The sequence below is a fragment of the Ambystoma mexicanum genome, chromosome 10 (assembly GCF_040938575.1).
Source record: "Ambystoma mexicanum isolate Mex_15411 chromosome 10, UKY_AmexF1_1, whole genome shotgun sequence".
Classification (NCBI taxonomy): domain Eukaryota; kingdom Metazoa; phylum Chordata; class Amphibia; order Caudata; family Ambystomatidae; genus Ambystoma; species Ambystoma mexicanum.
Window position 1 is genome coordinate 1319699090 of NC_090932.1, and position 20890 is coordinate 1319719979.

Below are 20890 nucleotides of genomic sequence, written 5' to 3' on the forward strand. Positions count from 1 at the left end.
AGTGAAGTCGACTGACGGGAAAAGGAAACGAGCTGTGTGAATAGTCCTGGTGAGCAACAACAAGTAGATTGCATAAGTTGCTTGTAGGGCTGCTCTTGCAAAATTTGATATCCTTTTAGCTTGCGTATTTTGAAGCTCCAATGTTTGCTTTGATATGGTTTCGGCGGAAAAGTTTCATATTGAACCGGGCGCTTCTCCATCCCCTTGAAGCACCAATCCACGCTGTGAGGAAAGGATGATTCTCTGCAGGATCACACAGACACGTGCAGGATCCGTGTTCGTCCACTCAAGGGGCGCTTCCAGAATCAGGCTGGATCCAGGATCTTAAGGATTCGAGAGAGGTCTTGAATTATCGAATGCTGAAACAATTGTGTCATTACCTCCGAGTCCCGCTTCCTTATCCCAGTCCTTGCTTACATATAAATGCACCAAGCAGTATCCTAGTAAGAGCTCAGACAGGTACCATGTGATGACCAGCCACTAGTTTATTCACAAATTGTCAATGAGTGGCTGATGCCTGTATTGTAGTGCCGAAGTCCAATGTATGCCAAGCAACCCAAGTTAACCTTGGCGTTCCAGATAAATGTGCCCTGCCCAAGTACTGAGGTTCCAAATCTGCCCTTGCAACTGTCACCCCCTTGGTCGAGCGGTCCTGAACTAGAGAACGAGAGGGGGATCCTGGATGTTTTGTAGGCTGTGGAGGGAGTGAACAAATCCATCTCCCGATGGTCGTTGTAGGGGGCTTCAGACCCTGATTGTCGGTGCCAAGGTTTCCAAAGAGAGACTGAATTTGAAGAAATGACTCCATGCATTGTAGGCGAAATGGAAAAACCTTGGGCCAAATGTAGGGATTGGGAAAACGCTCCCCCTGAACTGTACGGGCTGACATGGCTGGAGGGATGCTCCAAGAGTGGGAGGGGCCAGGATGGAAAGTTGGGATAGAATAGGGAGTACAAGCAGAGGCGTTGCTAGGGGGGGCTCAGGGGGCTATAGCCCCTGGTCTTTTGGTTGTAGTCCCGGATAGAATCTCAGGAGCTACAACTAAAAGGCTATCTAGCCCCCAGTCCTGACAGTTCCGACATCAGCGTAGCCCCGGGTCTTTTCCAGACCTAGCAACACCCCTGAGTACAAGTAAGGACTTGGATGAGAAAACAGAATGAGGAGCTAATGAGGTTCTTCCTGGTCTACCAATGTGCTGCCTTAGTGCCAGGCTATTATGGGCACGACTTGGAAGAAGCAAGGGTAGCTGCTGTGAAGCGACCTGAATGTGTTCTGACCTGATGGCTACATTTCTGATTGGGAATCTTTTTCTCTGTACATATTTTTTTAATGCATTGTATGAATGGTTTGAGAATCTCTTAAGACCTATTCAACCTATTTGTTATGAGGGGGCTTTTAAGGGAAGTAGTTTCTCATTTGTTTCCGGGATTCCGATTCTAAGAGCAATTAGCGGCAATGAAATCATTCTGCAAAAGAAATGAACTTGCTCCTTTATTGATGCCCTTTCTGCTTATTGCCCATACCTATGGAGTCTCTAAGCCTCTAAGCCTATCATGCGATGGAATATGGGTGAAATAGAGTGGCTGTCATAGCAGTGTCATCGAGAAGGATGGTCTTGATATTCCAGGATAATGGATGATTCCAAATAAAATCCTCTCAGGCTGAAGTATTGAGGAGTTGGTTGAAAGCAAAGAAGCTACAATACCTTAATATCGTTTTCACCCCAGGCGATAATCCTTGTTTCTCGAACCATTAAATGCGTCCCTCAGATGTGCGTGACCCATGTTGTGTGGAGAATGCTGAATACACGGTTGCCCCACATTTGGGGTGCCATGTGAATTTCCTTCAGATTCACTTTCCAAGAGGCAATACATGATTTCCCTTCATTCGCCACTGGGTTTTATGATGTCCTCTTGTTTTCACCTGTTCTAAGCACTGATTTACTTGCATTCACAATAGCATCGTCATATCCCAAATTGCGAAAACACTCCTCTGACATCTAGCCCTGGACCACCAAACACATCTTTCCTACTCATCTACAGACCACCCACATACAAAGTCTTTAGCAGAAGCATTTGCAGATGCCATAACTAACATTGCTTGGAAATAGGACCACCTGATCATACTAGGAGACTCCAATATCTGGTTTGAAAAAGAAAACACTAACTCTGCTAAATCACTAACCTCACAACTATCAATGATGCATGTAGAATAATTAGTGAAAGGAGCAACCCACTCAGCTGGGCACACCCCAGATGCAGCTTTCTACAAAAGAAACCTAATTATAACTAGGGCCCAAATTCACATTGTCTGAGGAAGCCACTGTATGATACCTTTGTGATCCATGCTCCAACGTGAATACAAACCTCCATCTAAACATAACTCCAATTCAGAAAAAGAAACTGATAATCCCTATACACCATGTACCTAAACAACCGACTGGAATCCACTGAAACAGCAAACACCACCTTGGACATACTTCCTATATGACTATGATTATGATTGGTCATTTATAACGCTCTTAATACCCGCAGGTTTCTAAGCGCGGACACAGGGATCGAACCTGTGTTGCTCCGCGTCGTCTTGTTTCGCAGGCAAGTGCATGGCCTCTGAGCTATCCTCCTGAGACAGTTAGAAGAAAGAACTGAGCCTCTTAAAAAAATGGATCACAGAAGCTCTAGATACTGTTGCACCAAAAAAACTTTAATCCCCCCACAAAAGAAAATGTCCGCCAGATGGTTCATGCCCCACCTCAGAGCCCTGAAGAAAGTAAATAGGAAACTGTAATGAGGCCTGTGTAAAAGACTGTAACTAACACGACAAAATGACATGCAAGAAACTGATACAACGCTATGAAGCCAAAATCTTGAAAGCAAAAAAACGACACTATGCCTAACCTATCTCAAAAGCAAGCAACACCCAGAAATATATGTTCAGCGTCATCAACGAGAAAAGAAACCCAACAACTGGCAATAGCACACCAGCTCCCTGTCAGAAAATATGCTATGGCTTTGCAAAAACAAAATCATAAACACCCAACAAGTCAGAAACACTATGCACAAGCAACAACTCTGCCTATGAACCAACTCGAGAGGCAAACACAGGACTAAACTAATTCACACAAATTTCGACAGACTTCATTAAACTAGTGAGGGAAAGCAATAAAGCGAGTTTGCCAGTAGACTCCTGCCCGCCAGACATCAACAATATCAGCTTCAGCAAAGAGACACCTGTAGAATATCTCTTCCCTCTCAAGAATCACTCACTGGCTACATGAAGCATACAGAGGAGCTCCAAAGTGGCAGACATTAGACCATTTCTCAAAGATCCCTAGGGAAACACAGGGAAATTAACCAACTTCCAGCCTTTCTCAAACCTCCCTTACCTGGCAAAACACCTAGAAACCTACATACATGATATGATTCTGGCAAGTGTACAACATTACCAGATACTAGACCAGGAAAAAATTGGTTTCAAAACCATGACAGGAATAGAATCAGCACTGCTATTAATCTGGGAAGACCTAAACACTAACTATAACTTCAACATTGCCACAGTATTAATAAAACTAGACCTTTTAGCAGCCTTCGACACAGTCGACAGTGATACCATCATCAAAAGAATTGAAGAAATAGGAATTAGCAACACAGCACTACTATGGATAGAGACATTCCAGACAGAAACAACAGAAACAACCTGGCTACCACTCGTCTGCTCAGCACTGCACACACCAACCTGTGTGGGTCCACAAGGTTTGTTCTTCTCGACTCTACCTTTCAACATCTACATGACCCCATGCATAAAACTCATCAAAAAGACAGGGACTCATGTGTGATAACTATGCAGATGACATGCACATCATGTGTAAAATCAACCCATTGGAGACAGACCAAACCCTTACCAACTGCCTCACAGAAAGAACCTTATGGATGAGCAGCAACAGCCTTAGACTTAAACGGGACAAAATAGAAGACACGATCACGTCCAACGACCCAGCAATATTTTAAATTGAACTATCGTCGACTAGCCTTCTCATAGATCTCAACAAAACCCTGATACTCACTCCCCAAGGAAATACGCACAATAGAAAAACATCTGTCCATCAGGAACCTACTTAAAAGCCTGTCTCTTAATTTGCCAACCTCAAAAACCAAGCATGCTCTAAGAGAAACAGCCAACCTTGATACAAATTGATACAACACACACTTTGTAGTCGCCTACCCCCTCTTAACCCCTCCCCCAGATCAACTCAACCAAACTGGACAGGCCCAGCAAAAGAATATGTAATATCGGTAACCACCACGTAAGCAATATCAGTCTAAACTGAACAATATATGCAACAACGGACCTCCCCATACCTACCATTAACTCTTCACAAAACCTCTCAATATTCCTGAAAATACTCCACACAACCACCAAATACAACACACACATGTGACTTCCACCACGCCAACATTACAATCTTAAAGCAAAACGCACTACTCTTCCAAGAACTCACTCAGTCACTCAAATTACAACTCTACGCCACAGGAACACAAAACGACCTGTTTTTCCAAACTGAAACTATCAACAGAGGGTCTTCTCCCACTAACATACCCTCCCCACCCCGTCTTTCTTTTCAGATCCAGCAGAACTCCAGGAGTCCACGAACATGCCAGCAGTTCATGGTATGAATCACATTAACATGACATTGAACTGATTTAGGTTTCTGTTCACGCAGCAGTGCAATAATGTGGACTGGTTATAAAACAGGCATCCTGAATCCAATACATCGAGGAGATAAATAGCTGTTACATGAACTTAAAAAAAAAAACAAATGGAAATCATTCGTGTTTTGTTGATAGACATCATTACCCAACAGAATTAAAATCCAAACGATACCATTAGCCAACTGGCAGAGCAAAGAGTGAGAAACCTGCCTTTTATGTCCATGTAAAAACTGAAGGCTTTGCAGTACACGAAACACTGTGCAAACATGAAGAAACCTCTTCTGTCCCTTGCAGCCGAATGTGACCTCGGTGATAGGTTCAATGCATGTGAGTCCCTGTGTCCCGGCGTCACCCTGTAAAAGGAGATTAAGTCGTTTATGAGCCTCCTTAGCAATTGTAAAGATCACGGGGCAAATTAAATATCCTCTAGGCACAGAGTAGAAGCAGAAACATGCATGGTGTTCATTATGCAGCTTGTTTGCCATCGTTTTATAGGAGTGGTTTAAAGGATGGTTACTCATGATGTGGCCTGCAGATGTGTAATACTATAATTCCCAGCAGGCCTAGCCAGTGCATTCAATGGTAAAGGATCATTGAAGCTGTAGTCCAAAGTTGTAGTCCAAAGCACCACCTAATGGGGAACTAAGTAACTATGTAACAATGGGGCGGTCTTGTTCTTTGCATTTGGTTTGTTTCAGAGTTTCAGTGCCACAATAGTGAAATGGTGTACACTTTGTGCCCCAAAGCTGTAGAGGGATTGTGAACCCCTGGTGCAAAAGAAGATGGTTAAACCTTTTCCTATTTCTCTAAATATGAGATGGGTTGGAGTTTTCTCATGTCTGTCAGCACGAGGTGTGTCAATGTGTTTGCATTGCTGCCAATGGGAGATGGGTCAATGCTTTTCCCCATTGTTACTGAGATCATCAGAACCATAGCTTGCTAATTGCCCACAGAGTGTTGGTTGTCAAATGGTGGTCACTGTTCGAATGAATCTCTTCCTTAGAATCCAGATAATCTTCTCTTGGCTGAATGCAAATATTCACAGTCACTACTGGTGACACATCCTCATTTCTTCTAAAACAATTCTGAGCAGGTCAACTTTATTTTTTCTACTTAGTTTCAGTTATTATTTATTTGTTTTGCTTTATGCGATGTAAAACTCTAGTCAGGCATAACACGTCTACCTCAATTTCTTTTTGGTAAAAAGATTCAGTGATGTGCTTGATGTTATCAAGATCCTTCCATTTTGGCAGATTTAACAGAACAAAGTACAAACTGAGGGTCTTGTGGGAACATCTTGAATAAGAATTGCTGAATGCACTTTTACTGCTGCGCATTTGGCACGCACGGAAATGCTGAATCTCATTATACCGAACGGGTGTTGCAGGGGTCTCCCCGTTACCATATTCAGTATAATGGGTTCGGGGGATGCGGGGGTGTCCCCAGCATCCAATGGAAGGAGTGCGGTACCAGGAAAAATGAAGTAAAGGAAAAATAAATGAGAAAAGGATCCTGTGATGGAGGTCCCTACCAACTTTAGGGGAAGGAGACTTATGTCGCAGGCGGACAGACGAGGGGAGGAGCAGTCAGGAGTGAAGGTAAGTAGGGAGAAGCAAAGGTAAGTATGGAGCAGGGGTTGCGGGTAGGAGAAGGTGGCAGAGTGCGATCCAAGTGCTCACTGCGCGACACGGTTTTCGGATTCAACATTTTCGGATTCGATAAAATCGGGCCCGCAGTGATCATGTAGATCCCAAACTGAGTACTCATAGAGCCCGATTCATGGAATTTTTTGCGTGAAGAAAGGGTACTTGCCCGCCAAACTGCACACAAATCCTTGTTTGTCGATTCATGGAATCAAATGCGCGGTACTTTTCCTGGACTTGCGCAAGCTCAGCACATCTCTGAAAGCCGTTGAGGGACTTGTGCGAGACTCCATGCAGAGCATGGGCGTGGCTTGAGCAGAGGGCTGGAATGGGGGCGGAACACCAGAAATGGAGAAGAACTTGCAGAAATGTGGGCGTTCCAAGGCACGGCCTGCAGGCAGTGCCTCCAACACCCACAATTTCATGGCATGAGATGCATTCATGGATTCGATCGCGCTGCCTCTCGGCCGGGAAATGTCCACACAAGTACGTCATACTATCTACCACCTGAAGGGAGGCTTAAGTAAACTTGCGCATAGGAATGGCAGCACAGAGGTGGATTTGCATGTCGGATTCTGGGGTGCGTGTACACAACCGAGGTTCCGATCCAATTTAGTGGTGCGCATATGCAGTGTAGTGGGGTCCAGGGACAGTTTATGGGGGATCGCAAGTAGATTTATTGAGATTTCAACTGAGTTATGATTTTTCATATCCATGTTGTCAGGGTGCCAGATACAGTTATGGGGGACCCAGCGCAGGGTCCCCGAAATACAGACCTGCTTGCGGGGGACCCTGAACACTGTTTGAAGGGTGCATGTATTCGCGCTCGGGGAGCACGCAAAGGTAGCTGTCCTGGCTGTTTTTTGCTTTACTTGGGGACTTGTCGGGGGGTGTTTTGGGCACGACTCGCAAATACAGTTACTTTGCGTAGTAAATTCCATGAATATGCAGGGCGTGCATTTTTTTATCTGCGCGCAGGCTCGTGCAGTGTCCTTCTTGGCACATTTCCATGAATCGGGCCGATAGTCATTAGTTCCTCAACAACATCCCTTTTCACAATCCTTACTTACGTGGGGCATAGACTCCTCTAAACATGCTATAGTTAATATCATTTCTAGTCTGTGTGAGTGTCTCTCCTTTCCGGTATGTCAAAGCTACAGCAGTCTCAATGATATGGTGCAGTTACTAATGATCCAGTCCCAGTCATACTAGAGGCCTGGAGTAAGAGGAAGATGAAGAAGAGGAGGAATCAGGGCTGCACAGACCAAATCCCCAGAGCACTTGCGCTTTCGGAAGCATGTAACTTTTGGAGCATCTATACTGCCCATTAGATACCTGCTGCTGATGTGTTTTCTGCCATTGATCTGTATGGGTGACATATTGGGACAGACTGATTGCAATAAGCTCTTAGATTGATCACAAATTTGACTGGCAGACTCCAAATACTGGGAATCTCCCAATGCAATGTGAGAGTCAACGCTGGCCTCATCCTAGCATGCAAAAGAATTAGACAAAACAGGAGTTTGTAGGAGATGGGTTGAGGATTATGGGCTCTGTCTTGGGTTGGGCTAGTTTCTGGTGCCAGCAAAGAAGTAAAGCTCTGTCTTGGCCCTCCACAGTCTTCTTTTTTTGTAGAATTAAAAATGGTAGGACATATAACACATTTCAAACAATGTATGCCTCACCTATGGTAAAATATCTGAACTTGGAGTAATGATGAGTGGCAGTAGGTTTTCGAGGTTTTGTTATATAGTGATCTCCTGGATGTATGATGTGCATGAGGTCATTGTGAGAATGTTGTGTGAGCAGAGCGTTTGTCCTTGGAGAAGGCTCCAGCCCAGGGAGTTACAGAAATGTGAGCCTGGGTGGTGGGAGCCAGTGGGTCAACCTCAGGTCTCCCTGAGGTCTCTTCTCGTTCCTCAACTGATCTTCATGTAACTTCATGAAATGAACTTCAGTACTACTTACTAGGGATGTAACGGTATTACGGTATACCATTAAAGATACCGGAACCACTTAATTGAACAATAATAACCGTCGCATTGTTTATACCGGTATAACGTTCATACCGTTAAGTGTGCTTTTCAATCTGATTTTGAAAGGCTGCAGTAAGCAAGTGCTGCGCAGTCTTGGTCTTGCACTGTTGGATGTGCCGTCTGCCAAGTAGTTTCAGTTGGAGCAGTTTTTAATGCCATTCCATAAACCACACGTGCCTGACACAAAATCATTATGTTAGCAATAGGAAGAATAAATACAGTGCCAAGAAGGAAAAGGCTTTACTTTGGGTTGGCGGCTTTGGGGTTTATATATTTAGAATGGATAATGTTTTCTAAACATATGACAATGGGGGATTTCCATCGTTCTATCATTGAATTTACATATAATAAATCACACTGCGAAATGTACTTATCTCTGTGGGTATTCCCTGCTGCCATACCAAAGGGTAACATGTCGTTGATTACTGACCACCATTTGGCCCGCAAGTAAACTAAAGGCTGTAACGTAAAGAGAGAGTGTGTGTGCGTGTTTGTGTGTGTGTATGTGCACAAGCGTATACTAACATCAGACTCCATTGATCTGTGGCATGCAGGTTATCAAGATGGCAACATGTTCATCTTCACCAGTAGCCAGTGAGGGAGCTAAAAGCCTAAATGACCACTTAAGAAAAGCTATACAGTTTGCTTTGCCAGTCGCAGCAGGGCTCCCCCACCCCCTCTCCACACGTGTGTTTGTGTTTGGTGGAAGCAAGGGGTGGCATTTCAGTGGAAAGTATGTTGAAAAGCCCAATTCGGGACCTGCGTGCCTGGTTTTGTTTGTGATGATAAATCTGACAATTTATGACCTTTTAGAAAATATTTGTTAAGATTAGTTAACATCACCTGCTACCCCGCGATAACCATGATATACCGTCATTTGGCAAGAAGGTTATCATACCGTCATAAAACTAATACCGTGACACCCCTACTACTTACCTGATGTCTCAAGGATCTTCATTTATAACAGTTTTACATTTAGCATTGTGATAAAACAGGGGTGATGATCCGTATAAAACCTGGACATTTGGTATGTGCTATGTGAAGAACTATGAACATATTGTATATGTTTTGTTAAATGGACAAGGGAATCGTTGCAAGCACATTTCTTTTTTTCTTTCTTTTAAAAGAAATATGATTTTATTATAAGCAGCAGGAAACTATGTACAGTATGTAGTCATACAAAGAAAAACACAAGTAAATCATCAAGCCATCACGCCTACCACAGTCTGAAAAGAAACAAGAGGATAGAAATCACATTTCTTGACTCTCCATTGGCATTCTTTTTCTACGTCAAGCGTCAAACCATAATGTATGCCTTTAGTACTTTTGATAATTGTGGTGAGGATGTCTGCATCCCCTATTTCTTGCCACCTCTACATTGATGGCCTCTGTAAAGCGGGGAACATTCCTGCACCACCCCACCATTTCATTTGCCCACCCCCTCCTCTTTTACTGCATGTGTGTGCACGGGTAAACCTCCACCATGCCCTCTCTGCAAACACCTGGCCCCCTTTCACCTGCCTCCTCCTCACCTCCAGCCCCTCTGTTGTACACGCCTCCCTGAGAATCCACTTCCTTCCCACACATGATGTGTTCATTGGAACGTATGTGTGAAAACGGACATATCCGGGATGCGGCAACACTGGCCGTTCATCGACGGACACATGCAAAAGTGGGACCGAGCAGTGGTATGGAAGTAGGAAACCAACTGGAGCACTCAGGGGATAAGTTAATGGAGGGTGTGATGTGCATGACTTAGAAGTGATTTGTTAGTTATTGGGGTGCACAAGATGAGATATTGATAGACACCAGCAATGGTGGTTCAGCAAAGATAAAGCTAGAGAATAAGGATTGTCTGCTGTGCTACACTGAAAGGCAAATCATTGCGCTGGATGAGCCTGGGGCATCCGCCCATCGGGCCACATCCATTTCACCACATTTGGTGAAGCGGCAATACACTTGCAGTTCAGGGATGGGTGCAAGAGGGCGTTTGAGGCTTGGGGCTTTCGGGGGCAGAAGGAGCTGTAGGAGGCTTACCCTTCAGAAATATACTGCAAAGGAAATGTGGTGAAATTGCCCATGCCACCAGATGTACGAGATTCGCTCCTGGTGGTATTTATGATACTCTGTGCCTTTGTATGAACAACTGGAAGCATCAAGAGCAATTACCATGAACTCATTCTCTGAATTAACTAAATGTATTATGTCTGCATGATATCTTTTCTGCCTGCCCTCCTGGCAATGTCTACTCACTCTCCCTCCATCCTTCCAGTATGCCCTGCACAAGTCGAGGAAGGTGTGTCTTGATTGGGCATTATGCATTATTTAAGCGGCACTACTCCATACTTAAATGGTCATTCATGGTGATCTTGCCGGATGGCCGCAAAAGACAGTTATCAAAGTTTCTCTTTCACCTTGCCCACTCTCGCATATCATGGCTACCATCCTCCCCTCAGGTACTTAGCCGCTCCTAACCACACATTTGCCTCTCATGCACCCCTTTTTACTGACCTACTACCCTGATTTGTTGGTCGGTACCAGCCTATTTAATTAACCTTTTGTTCTTTGCTAGTCTACTTTGCGGCTGCATGGTCTCTGCCACCATGCAACATTTTTGAGAGTGCAACGTTCAATCCTTTAATTGCATACAAGGAGACCAATGCACTATATGGACCAGTGCAGACTTCTCACCACTGTTCATCGCTCCAAAACTATCTTCAACTTCATCCTACTCCCCTGCACATCAGCCCCCTCTCCTGATTACCATATCTAAAATTCACAGCCATGACTCTATCCTTGAGCAGATCCCCTGCTACCAATTGGACTGCTCTTCTTCACCTCATGTTGCAATGTCTCCTTTGCACACACACCTCTCCCAGGCAGAGTCCCCCAAAGATCTGTTCTTAGCCCCTTCCCTCGTCACATTTCCCCGCACCAACCAAACCATTAGGGCTTAATTAATTTCACTTGTCTGTTAGGGGGGTACCATGGCTCACAATTGAAGGCATATTTTGCAAAGCTATATGTAAAGCAGGAATGAATAAGAGGCGTTAGTAGAAATTTTCTTTGATTCCCTCATATGTTCCTTTCCTTTCTTACTTTCAATTTAATAGTGGTCAGGGTCCCTCCATGAGTAGGAGAGATATAACAAGTGATGGCGCAACGGGCAATGATAAAGCTAAGAGACAGTTAGGATTAGGCACTCGTTTTCAGAAGGCCTGTTTTGAAAAATTTCATCCAAGTCTGTCAGTGAAAGTAACTTGCTTCATTTTGTCTGCAAGGCGCATGCCCACACTCAATCAGGCCTCTGCAGTTTGACCATTTTCTTCTTCTTCTGATTAATCCACAACACGCCTCTTGCCTATACTGTCGCAAAATAGATAGGCACCACTTCTCCGGCTCTAAAAGCTGATATTAGTGACTATATGCATCTGAGTGAACATACTTTGTTTCCTTGTCTACACTTTTCCCAGGATCCTGTGCTCATGTGTACCCACACCACTCTTTAAGACAAACCGTAGTTCTACAAAATGGAACCCAGGTGCCGAGAGTAACGTCAGACTACTACCCACTTTCCCAATTAGTCCATCAGCTCTCATTGGTCCAGCCCTATGCCAAGGCATTTTCTTTACAGTTGACCTTGCAGCCTGTTCTTGATTCTGGGACTTTTAAGGGAGTGTAGATACACCATTATCTTTGTCTGGAGCTTAATGAATAGCCCTAATTTTCAACTTCTGAATCACGTGTGAGGGGACCACGAATTTGTCCATTTTGGCCTTCTATTTACTGCTATTTCATTCAATTGTGCTGGCTGTCATTACTCCTCTCAGCCTTTAGAGGCTTGCTCACTCCACCTTGCATAGGCTTTTCGCACCTTTAACTGTCCAATTCTTGGCTCCTGCAGATGTTTTCTTCTTTACTTAATTTAAGAGAAATATGTCTTACGTACATGGCTTATCCTTTTGACTCCCCTTGTGCCTTCCATTTATTCCTTGAAGTAGCATCCTTGATGCCAAGCCAATAGAGTTCTCTTTATTCCTCACGCAAAACTGTTTCCCAGCGTCCCCTGACTCTGCAGCCCTGGTCTGTCCTTGAGCTAGCTTGATTAGTTTCAATACGAGTCCGGTGTGCATCTTTTCATCACGGCCGCCCCAGCCACATTATGTTTTCTTCTACAGCAAGCTTCTATATGTCTCGTCTACCTTGCGTTTCTAGGTATATACATGTATTAGTCAGCAGGTTACTTTATCTTCTTTGCATATATGATTTCTTCATATTCAATTACATTTTTCTCTTGTTACGTCAGTTACATCTTCATCCTGTATTTTATATCATTTCAGTACCTCTCAGTATCTTTCCTCCATGCTGTCACTCTGTTCTTGTCATATTTCACATGTAGCTTTATGATGTCCAGTGGTGTGTGCCGACATCTTTCCACCCTTTCACTGCGAGGGTTCATTCGATATGGTTGTTTGAGTGCATATTGTCTCTCATACACTCAGTGTGGTATTGGGATGATACCTGGTGTCCCACATAGGGCCCTGCTAGTGTTCCTGTATGACAGAGGTGAAGGGGCGGGTACTAGGGATGACTGATCCACCTGCTCCTCTACAACTGCAGTCCCCTGCCAGAGATAAGTTGTGCAGATAAAGAACACTTAATCATCTGGTTCCAATCATTTCCATTTTAATCAATACCATGCATGTGTGCATTTAGATATATCGGCACATTCTTGTTAGTCATAAACTACCAATGCCATTGAATCGTGCAGCCTGGACAATATCTGGCCTGCCTTGACCCCATAACTAGGCTTGTGCCAAACGTGTTATCCCCAGTCCCATTCCCATTCCCTTTACTTTCAGTTAGCGCCTCATCCTTGCATACTGTCAAGTGCTATGATAGTTAAATGCAACATAGCCTATTACACTGCACATGTTTTTTTCGTTTCACTTTAGAATTGTGGGCTCCAATGTGGCTGTACATGAAACTGACATGTGCCAGAAACCCCCAAAGAACCATTACTGATGAGCTGCAAATTAGGTAATCTCTTTTGTTGGTGGTCAATCATGGGTATTTATATACAATATCAACCAGCCAAAGTTGGCACTCATTTATCCACCTCAGAAGGATGAAAAGCTGAGTTGGCCTTACAGGATTCGAACCTGCGACCTGAAGATCACACACAGATCACAACAGCAAGTGGTCAACTCACTGAGCTATCTTACGGGCTACGCATTCAGTTAATTAGTAACACAGGCATAACAGAATGTTTCTGTGTGTCCTTGACTGTTGTGACTACCCAGTATGAATACTCCCTGTATTAGTTGTCGTGTCATTCGTATACCAGGGTATAAAATGGCCACCTATTGGACAGACTTTCCCCAGTCCACCTGATTAATTTGCAGTCAGCGTGTCCTGCGGGTCTCAAATGTATCCAGTTTGCAAGCTCATTGCACCCATCTGCCAGAGCATAAGGTCTCTTCAGGCCACATTTTGTATTTTTTGTGGGTTACGTTTTAACACTGTCTTTGGATGTGTGTCCCTGTTCATTCAGTGCAATGCTGCATTCAGACACATCATGAGTACAGGAAAGTGTAAAGTATGAGGTGGCTGAGTGTATATGTTAAAATGTAACAGTTTACAGAAGAAGCTTTGCGTCCATTAATTCTGTGAAAACTTTACCCAAAGGATGTGTATGATTGCCACTGATGTGTTAATCCTCAATCCATTGTTCTAAGTGACAGTACAAACATTCCTTTCCCAAGAACTGATCCCATTTAGAGAAGTTGAGCTTAACATCTTTGAGGTCATCAGTTGGGTAGGCATGAACTTGTTCTTCTCCCTGACCCTGCACAGTGTGGATCACAATGCCTATCACCCAACGCAGGCACCAATGGATTGGCATCCCAGAGTGCATCATTCATAGTTCATGGTAAAAGCGAGCTAGAGTTCATTTTCTGTAACTCTGCGTCACTGCTGTGAGCTCCAGACCAGTGTGCATGCTTGCAGATAGCTGTGGACATTAAACTGGGCGTCAGCTCCACCCCTGCAGCCCCCATCCTGAAATCTGCAGTCTAGGCATGTGGCATAAGCAGGGAGGATTGCATGTGAATAAACCTGTCATGGACATGTTCTGTCGTCAAATGATTCCCAGGTGTCTAGCTACGGGCTGCTGCCCTGGGCTGCATCAACAAATGTGACACACGCGGCGTCCCCAGTGTGCAGGCCATCTGTCCCGGGGAGTTCTTACCATCAACTGAGCTGTTTCCTGCATATGACATGACATACCTGGGACAAGACAACATTCCAAGGCTGAGTCTGACACCTCCCGATTCTGTGCTAAATCCGAGACCAGAGATGCAGCCTCTGTCCGAATCACGACAATGAGCTGCATCTGCATCTGTTTCCACTGCAAATCTGAATCAAACATCAAACTGTGTTGTTAAAATATCATAGTCTGAATTTAAGGCGAAACATATGCACAATCGATATTTGTACTGATCGGATCTAGGCTTTAATCGGTGACATTGGGAGGTTTGGGTAGTAGAATACAATTGTGTTGTAATTAGTGGGTTGGCATATTACATTTCCACTATAATTATACAATTATTATTATGGTATTAACATTATTATTGTGGTATTTACTGAGCGTGGACCTAGCTGCACGAAGCAACAAAGAACTTTACAGAGGTATACAACAATACACATGCATAACGGAGCGCTTTACGGAGGTGTACAACAGTACAGATGCATAACGGAGTGCTTTACGGAAGTGTACAACAGTACAGATGCATAACGGAGCGCTTTACAGAGGTCTACAACAGTACAGATGCATAGCGGAGCGCTTTACAGAGGTCTACAACAGTACAGATGCATAGCGGAGCGCTTTACAGAGGTCTACAACAGTACAGATGCATAACGGAGCAATTTACGGAGGTGTACAACAGTACAGATGCATAACGGAGTGCTTTACAGAGGTCTACAACAATACAGATATACAACGGAGCACTTTACAGAGGTCTACAACAGTACACATGCATAACGGAGCGCTTGACAGAGGTCTACAACAGTACAGATGCATAATGTAGCGCTTTTCAGAGGTATACAACAATACAGATACACAACAGAGCGCTTTACGGAGGTCTACAACAGTACAGATGCATAACGGAACGCTTTTCAGAGTTATACAACAGTACAGATGCATAACGGAGCGCTTTTCAGAGGTAACAATAGAACAGATATACAGCGGGGGAGGATACAGAGGGGCAAAGAGCAGGGGTACAGCTGAACAGGGTGGTGGGGAGCAGTGGGGCCAGCAGCATCTAGCAAGACAGGTGGCGTGGGGGGGTGACACACGATGGCCTGGGTGTTGAGGACGAGAGCCTCCCTGCAGAGGTGGGTTAGAATGAGGGGATTAAGTTGGCTTGATGATCTCTGCCCTTTAAAAGGGTTGGGTGTATTGTACCACAAGATAAACTAGTACCCGATGCAGATCCAGCCAATGCTGGGGCTATTGTAATATGGTTGAAGCATCGGTTAAGTTCGAGCAGGTGGGTAGAATTGGTAAATGCAGCAGCTCCAGAGTGACCTAACTCTACAATAGCTCTCCAGAGTTGTCCAACTCCAGGCGTCGAGGGCTGGAATCCTGACAGGTTCTCAGGATATCCCTCATTAACATTCATTAGCAAAAATGTGCACACATGTCGAATCATTGTATGCACATTTTCCCCATGAATATTAATGAGGGGTATCCTGAAAATCCAAAAGGCCTGAAGTTGGACACCTCTGCTCTAGGCCAAGAGCCTGTAATGGAAACTGCGATTTTTGACATTCATATTAATTGCCCTGGAGGAAGCAATCCATAACTTTACAGTTCAATTCTTCTGTTGACGTGCAATCGAGAAAGGCAGTAAACACCAATAGAGATATTACCTCAATGCAAGAAGATTCCCGCAGACTCGAATTCTAGTTCAAATAATTAGGCTGAAGTCGGATCAATTTAAATATGTGTCGCCTCGGGCAGTGGTGCACAGTTCTGGCCCTCAAGCCTACAAACCAATAGGTTTGAAACAATGGGGGTCATTACAAGGTGGGCGGTAAGGGATTACCGGCACCGGTAAGGAGACCGGTGCCGGTAATCCCTTACCAGCCAATTCCGAGGTCCCTTAGCGGGAACCGTAAGGAACGTGTGGTCTGACCACATGTCCATTACGGGTCCCGTTAAGGGACCAGGGCACTAATAACGGGCTTGCAAGTCGCGAGCCCATTATTAGCACCCTCCCCATTCCCATTGAGCTCTATGGGGAGCTCAAATGGGAATGGGGAATGGCATGTTCAATGGGGATTTACCGGTCCCGCCAGGGTCGGACTACATCAGTAAGTCCCCATTGAACTACACCGGTGCCGGACCCGTTATTGGTGGCAGTCATGGCGCAAATAGCGCCATGACTACCACCAATCTCGGAATGAGGCCCAATGTGTCTTATAATAGGGTGTCTTACTAAAACTCCAATAAATGAATACATTTTCATGATAATCACAGAATATGTCAATTGGGTACTATATGCTCCTATTAGCTGTTTTAGCAGCCATTGGGACCATAGTTTTGCACCCCTGTCCTTGGGCAGAGTAGTCCTAAACATAGGCACTCAATGGATACTAAATGAGTGGCTGAGTAACAAGAATGCTCAACAGCTGATAAGAAGGTGCAATATAGAAGATGTGACCATTCACTGTTCTGCAGCTACTAATGAAAAACAACCAAACATGGTCCAACGGCATATTGTAAGATGTCGAGTGTAAAAAGTGGCCAATCTATGGTATAACGCATAATTTGCTCAAATTCCATTAGCACAGTGCCCAAAACAATGATTGGAAAAAGAAAGAAGGTTCAGATAAGAGGTATTAAACCATGAAAGAAATTATCAAGGCAAACAGCAGGGGCTCAATATTTGTAACTCTCACAGTTGGAACAAACACAAATAAGCAAGATTTTAGGCCTGATGTATGTGTTACCTTGAACATTTTTCTAAACATCAGAGTATTTCACTCCTGGTATAGATTTGGTAATCACTGTGCAACATGATAGACTTGATGATCAATGGAGTCCCTTCCAACATTCTGTGTCTGTGCTTTAAGTATATGAAAGTTTTACTGTCACTGCTGGCTCCTTTTTTCGGATAGATGTACTGCAGTTTTAATGCAACTTACTATATGAATCGCTTGATGATGTAGGAAAACCTTAAAGAGTATGTTGTTCTATAGGTATTATAACATGTTCATGTTTCTTCTTTCACAGGAATAATTCATCAAATGAAAGGAGACTACGACAGTGCACTGAAACTACACAAAACCCACCTCTCCATCGCTCAGGAGCTAAACGACTATGCTGCCCAAGGACGAGCCTACGGCAACATGGGAAACGCTTACAATGCCCTCGGCGTGTACGACCAGGCTGTTAAATACCATCGACAAGAACTTCAGATCTCAATGGAAGTCAACGACCGGGCTTCTCAAGCCTCCACGCATGGCAACCTAGCCGTGGCATACCAAGCTCTGGGCGCCCATGACCGGTCATTGCAACACTACCAAAATCATCTGAACATTGCTCGGGAACTGCGGGACATTCAGAGCGAGGCACGAGCACTTAGCAATTTGGGGAACTTTCATTGCTCGCGAGGGGAATACTTGCAGGCAGTACCTTACTATGAGCAGTATCTTCGATTATCTCCAGACCTTCAGGATATGGAGGGTGAGGGAAAGGTTTGTCATAACCTTGGCTACGCCCATTACTGCCTAGGGAACTATCAGGAGGCTGTCAAGAACTACGAGCAGGACCTTGCACTAGCCAAGGATCTGCACGATAAACTGAGCCAAGCCAAGGCGTACTGCAACCTGGGCCTAGCTTTTAAGGCTTTAACGAACTACAGCAAGGCCGAAGAGTGCCAGAAATATCTGCTTTCTTTGGCCCAGTCTCTGAACAATTCTCAAGCGAAATTCCGTGCCCTAGGAAACTTGGGTGACATATTTGTTTGTAAAAAAGATGTAAATGGTGCAATTAAATTTTACGAACAGCAGCTGGCGTTGGCCCATCAAGTGAAGGACCGAAAACTGGAAGCCAGTGCTTACGCGGCACTGGGTACTGCGTACCGGATGATACAAAAATATGACAAGGCTTTGGGGTACCATACACAGGAACTCGAGGTTTACCAAGAGCTTGGCGAGGTTGCGGGTGAATGCAGCGCTCATGGTCATCTCGCTGCTGTGTACATGTCTCTTGGGAAGTACACAATGGCGTTCAAGTGTTACGAAGAACAGTTGGAACTTGGACACAAGCTGAAGGACCCTGGAATTGAAGCGCAGGTCTACGGCAATATGGGAATCACTAAAATGAACATGAACGTAATGGAAGAAGCCATCGGCTACTTTGAACAGCAGTTGGCCATGCTCCAACAGCTTAGTGGAAATGAATCGGTACTTGACCGGGGGCGGGCTTATGGCAATTTAGGAGATTGCTATGAGGCTCTTGGTGACAATGAAGAGGCCATCAAATATTATGAGCAGTATCTGACTGTAGCACAGAGTCTGAATCGAATGCATGATCAATCGAAGGCTTATCGAGGCCTTGGGAATGGACACAGGTATTGTCTTTATAATCAAAGAATGTATCCACAATGTGAAACTTGATTGAATGTGGTGGTTGACTGTTACATTTGGCCTATTCACATGCTAATCTGTTGCAGCACACAAGAGTGAGAAATTGACACAGTGCAGGTAGATTCCAAACAACAGAAGCATCAGACACTTCCTAGACCACGTGTATAGCATTGATATACTACACAATCCTATGAAACAATATGAAATCCACTTTCCATTGCTTGTATGGGTTTGCATACTCTGCGAAAAGCTTGACAGACCTCCTTAAGAGCAGGGAACCATGGTTATGTGGTGCTGGTTAATGCCTGATTATCAGGATGATGTCACGATCTACAATTTAAGATGAGATTTGATGGCCTCCTGTATTATTGCTTCTTATATTGTCTTAAGTATGTAACTAAGATGTGGAATCAAGAGTTCTCTCATGTTGACGGCATTTGTTTTCGCCTTGCTAGTCTGAAATACGTTGGAGGTATTTATACGTATGTTGTTATAGCGTGAACCCAGCTAGAAAGCAACAGAGCGCTGTATGGTGAAGGTGAGTGTAAGATACTGCTGGGTGGGAGGATTGACTCGTTGGTCAATGGTCCTCATTAGTCAGTGAAGTGTTCCTTGAGGAGCAGGGCCTTCAGCTCCTTCCTGAATTGCAGGCGGAGGGACAACGCCTTTATTCCGTTCCTGGAAATGTCCAATCCTATCCCGATTTTGCAAGTAGTCAAGCTTTCCCGTTCGAGTTTGGGTTCAGCAAGGTGCCCACCCCTCAGAATACAAATTCTGTCATGGTCCCCATTAATCCTCTTTGTTTCATGAAGGTGTGTGCAGTATCTGAGGCACAGGTGAAGTGTGTGCATGCAGTCAGATTATCCAGTGTATCAATCATGCATGCATTAGCCCATGGTTCATAACCCCAGGGTCTCCAATAAGTGGGGAAGTCACCACCCCCGTTTTACCATCTGGAGTGCCCTCAGCTTCCTTCTTTCCCCAGGTATGCAAGCCTCGTTATTATTTGTCAGTACTGCAGCGGTGGCAGTGCTAGGGTAGGAGGTGGAACGGTCAAATATCAGCTTGTATTGCTGTTCTCCAGATCAATTGCTTTTAAAGGAGTCTGGTGGACATCCAACATAGGCTCTCTGGATGATCAATAATGCAAGGTGTTGGCCGAGCTCCCCAGTGCATCTTCCTACTGGTACGGTACGCTTCCTAGTGCGCCCAAACACATGACCGGGTCCATCCCATAGGATGTGACGTGTGGAGGGCTGGCTGTGGGCCACACAGCACTTTAAATGCACTTACTGCAAAACATGGGAATCATGAAGATACGGACTCTCCTATGGAGTGCCTGGCCTTCTAGGACCAGAGATCGACCCAGCATCCTCTTCTGTCTCCCACTAGAACAACGACACAAAAAGCCAGTACGCCACATAGCGATGGATGAAACCTAAGGAACAGCTTCGCGTTGGCTTTAGTGGTGCCTACTACAATGAGGCACTCTGGCAACAGCCCCTTGGAGGGTCTCTTTCTATGTAGGTCTTGGCAACATCCCCAGAGGCGACGATCTGCTAATGGTTCGTTTAAAACACTGGACAGTCATGTGTTAGAGGGGCTTTGTGTGTATTTTCTACTTCAAGGACCTCCAAGCCAGTCCCCCGAGAGCCCGAAATGCAGCATGTGTTCAGTGTAACCACTGCCTATGCAAAGGGCTCCCACCTATAGTGGCCACGCCCAGCTGCATTGTGTGGCTTATGCGGAAATCATGGCGTGCCCTGCACTCTTGAGGGGTCAGAGCTTGAGGCCCCTGTCCCTGCTTAGTGAGGCACACCTGCAGGTCTCCAGAAATAACTGCAAT

The 20890-nt window shown here is 44.8% G+C and overlaps 1 protein-coding gene across 3 annotated transcripts in view; it reads left to right on the plus strand.

Moving 5' to 3' along the window:
* The window catches only part of TTC28 (tetratricopeptide repeat domain 28), a 1396661-nt gene that overhangs the window by 967957 nt on the left and 407814 nt on the right, over positions 1-20890 (plus strand). For all 3 annotated transcript variants that reach the window (XM_069619361.1, XM_069619362.1, XM_069619363.1), the window contains exon 6: positions 17687-19028. In XM_069619361.1, the coding sequence (XP_069475462.1) occupies positions 17687-19028 (1342 nt within the window). The remainder of the gene's footprint in view (positions 1-17686; positions 19029-20890) is intronic.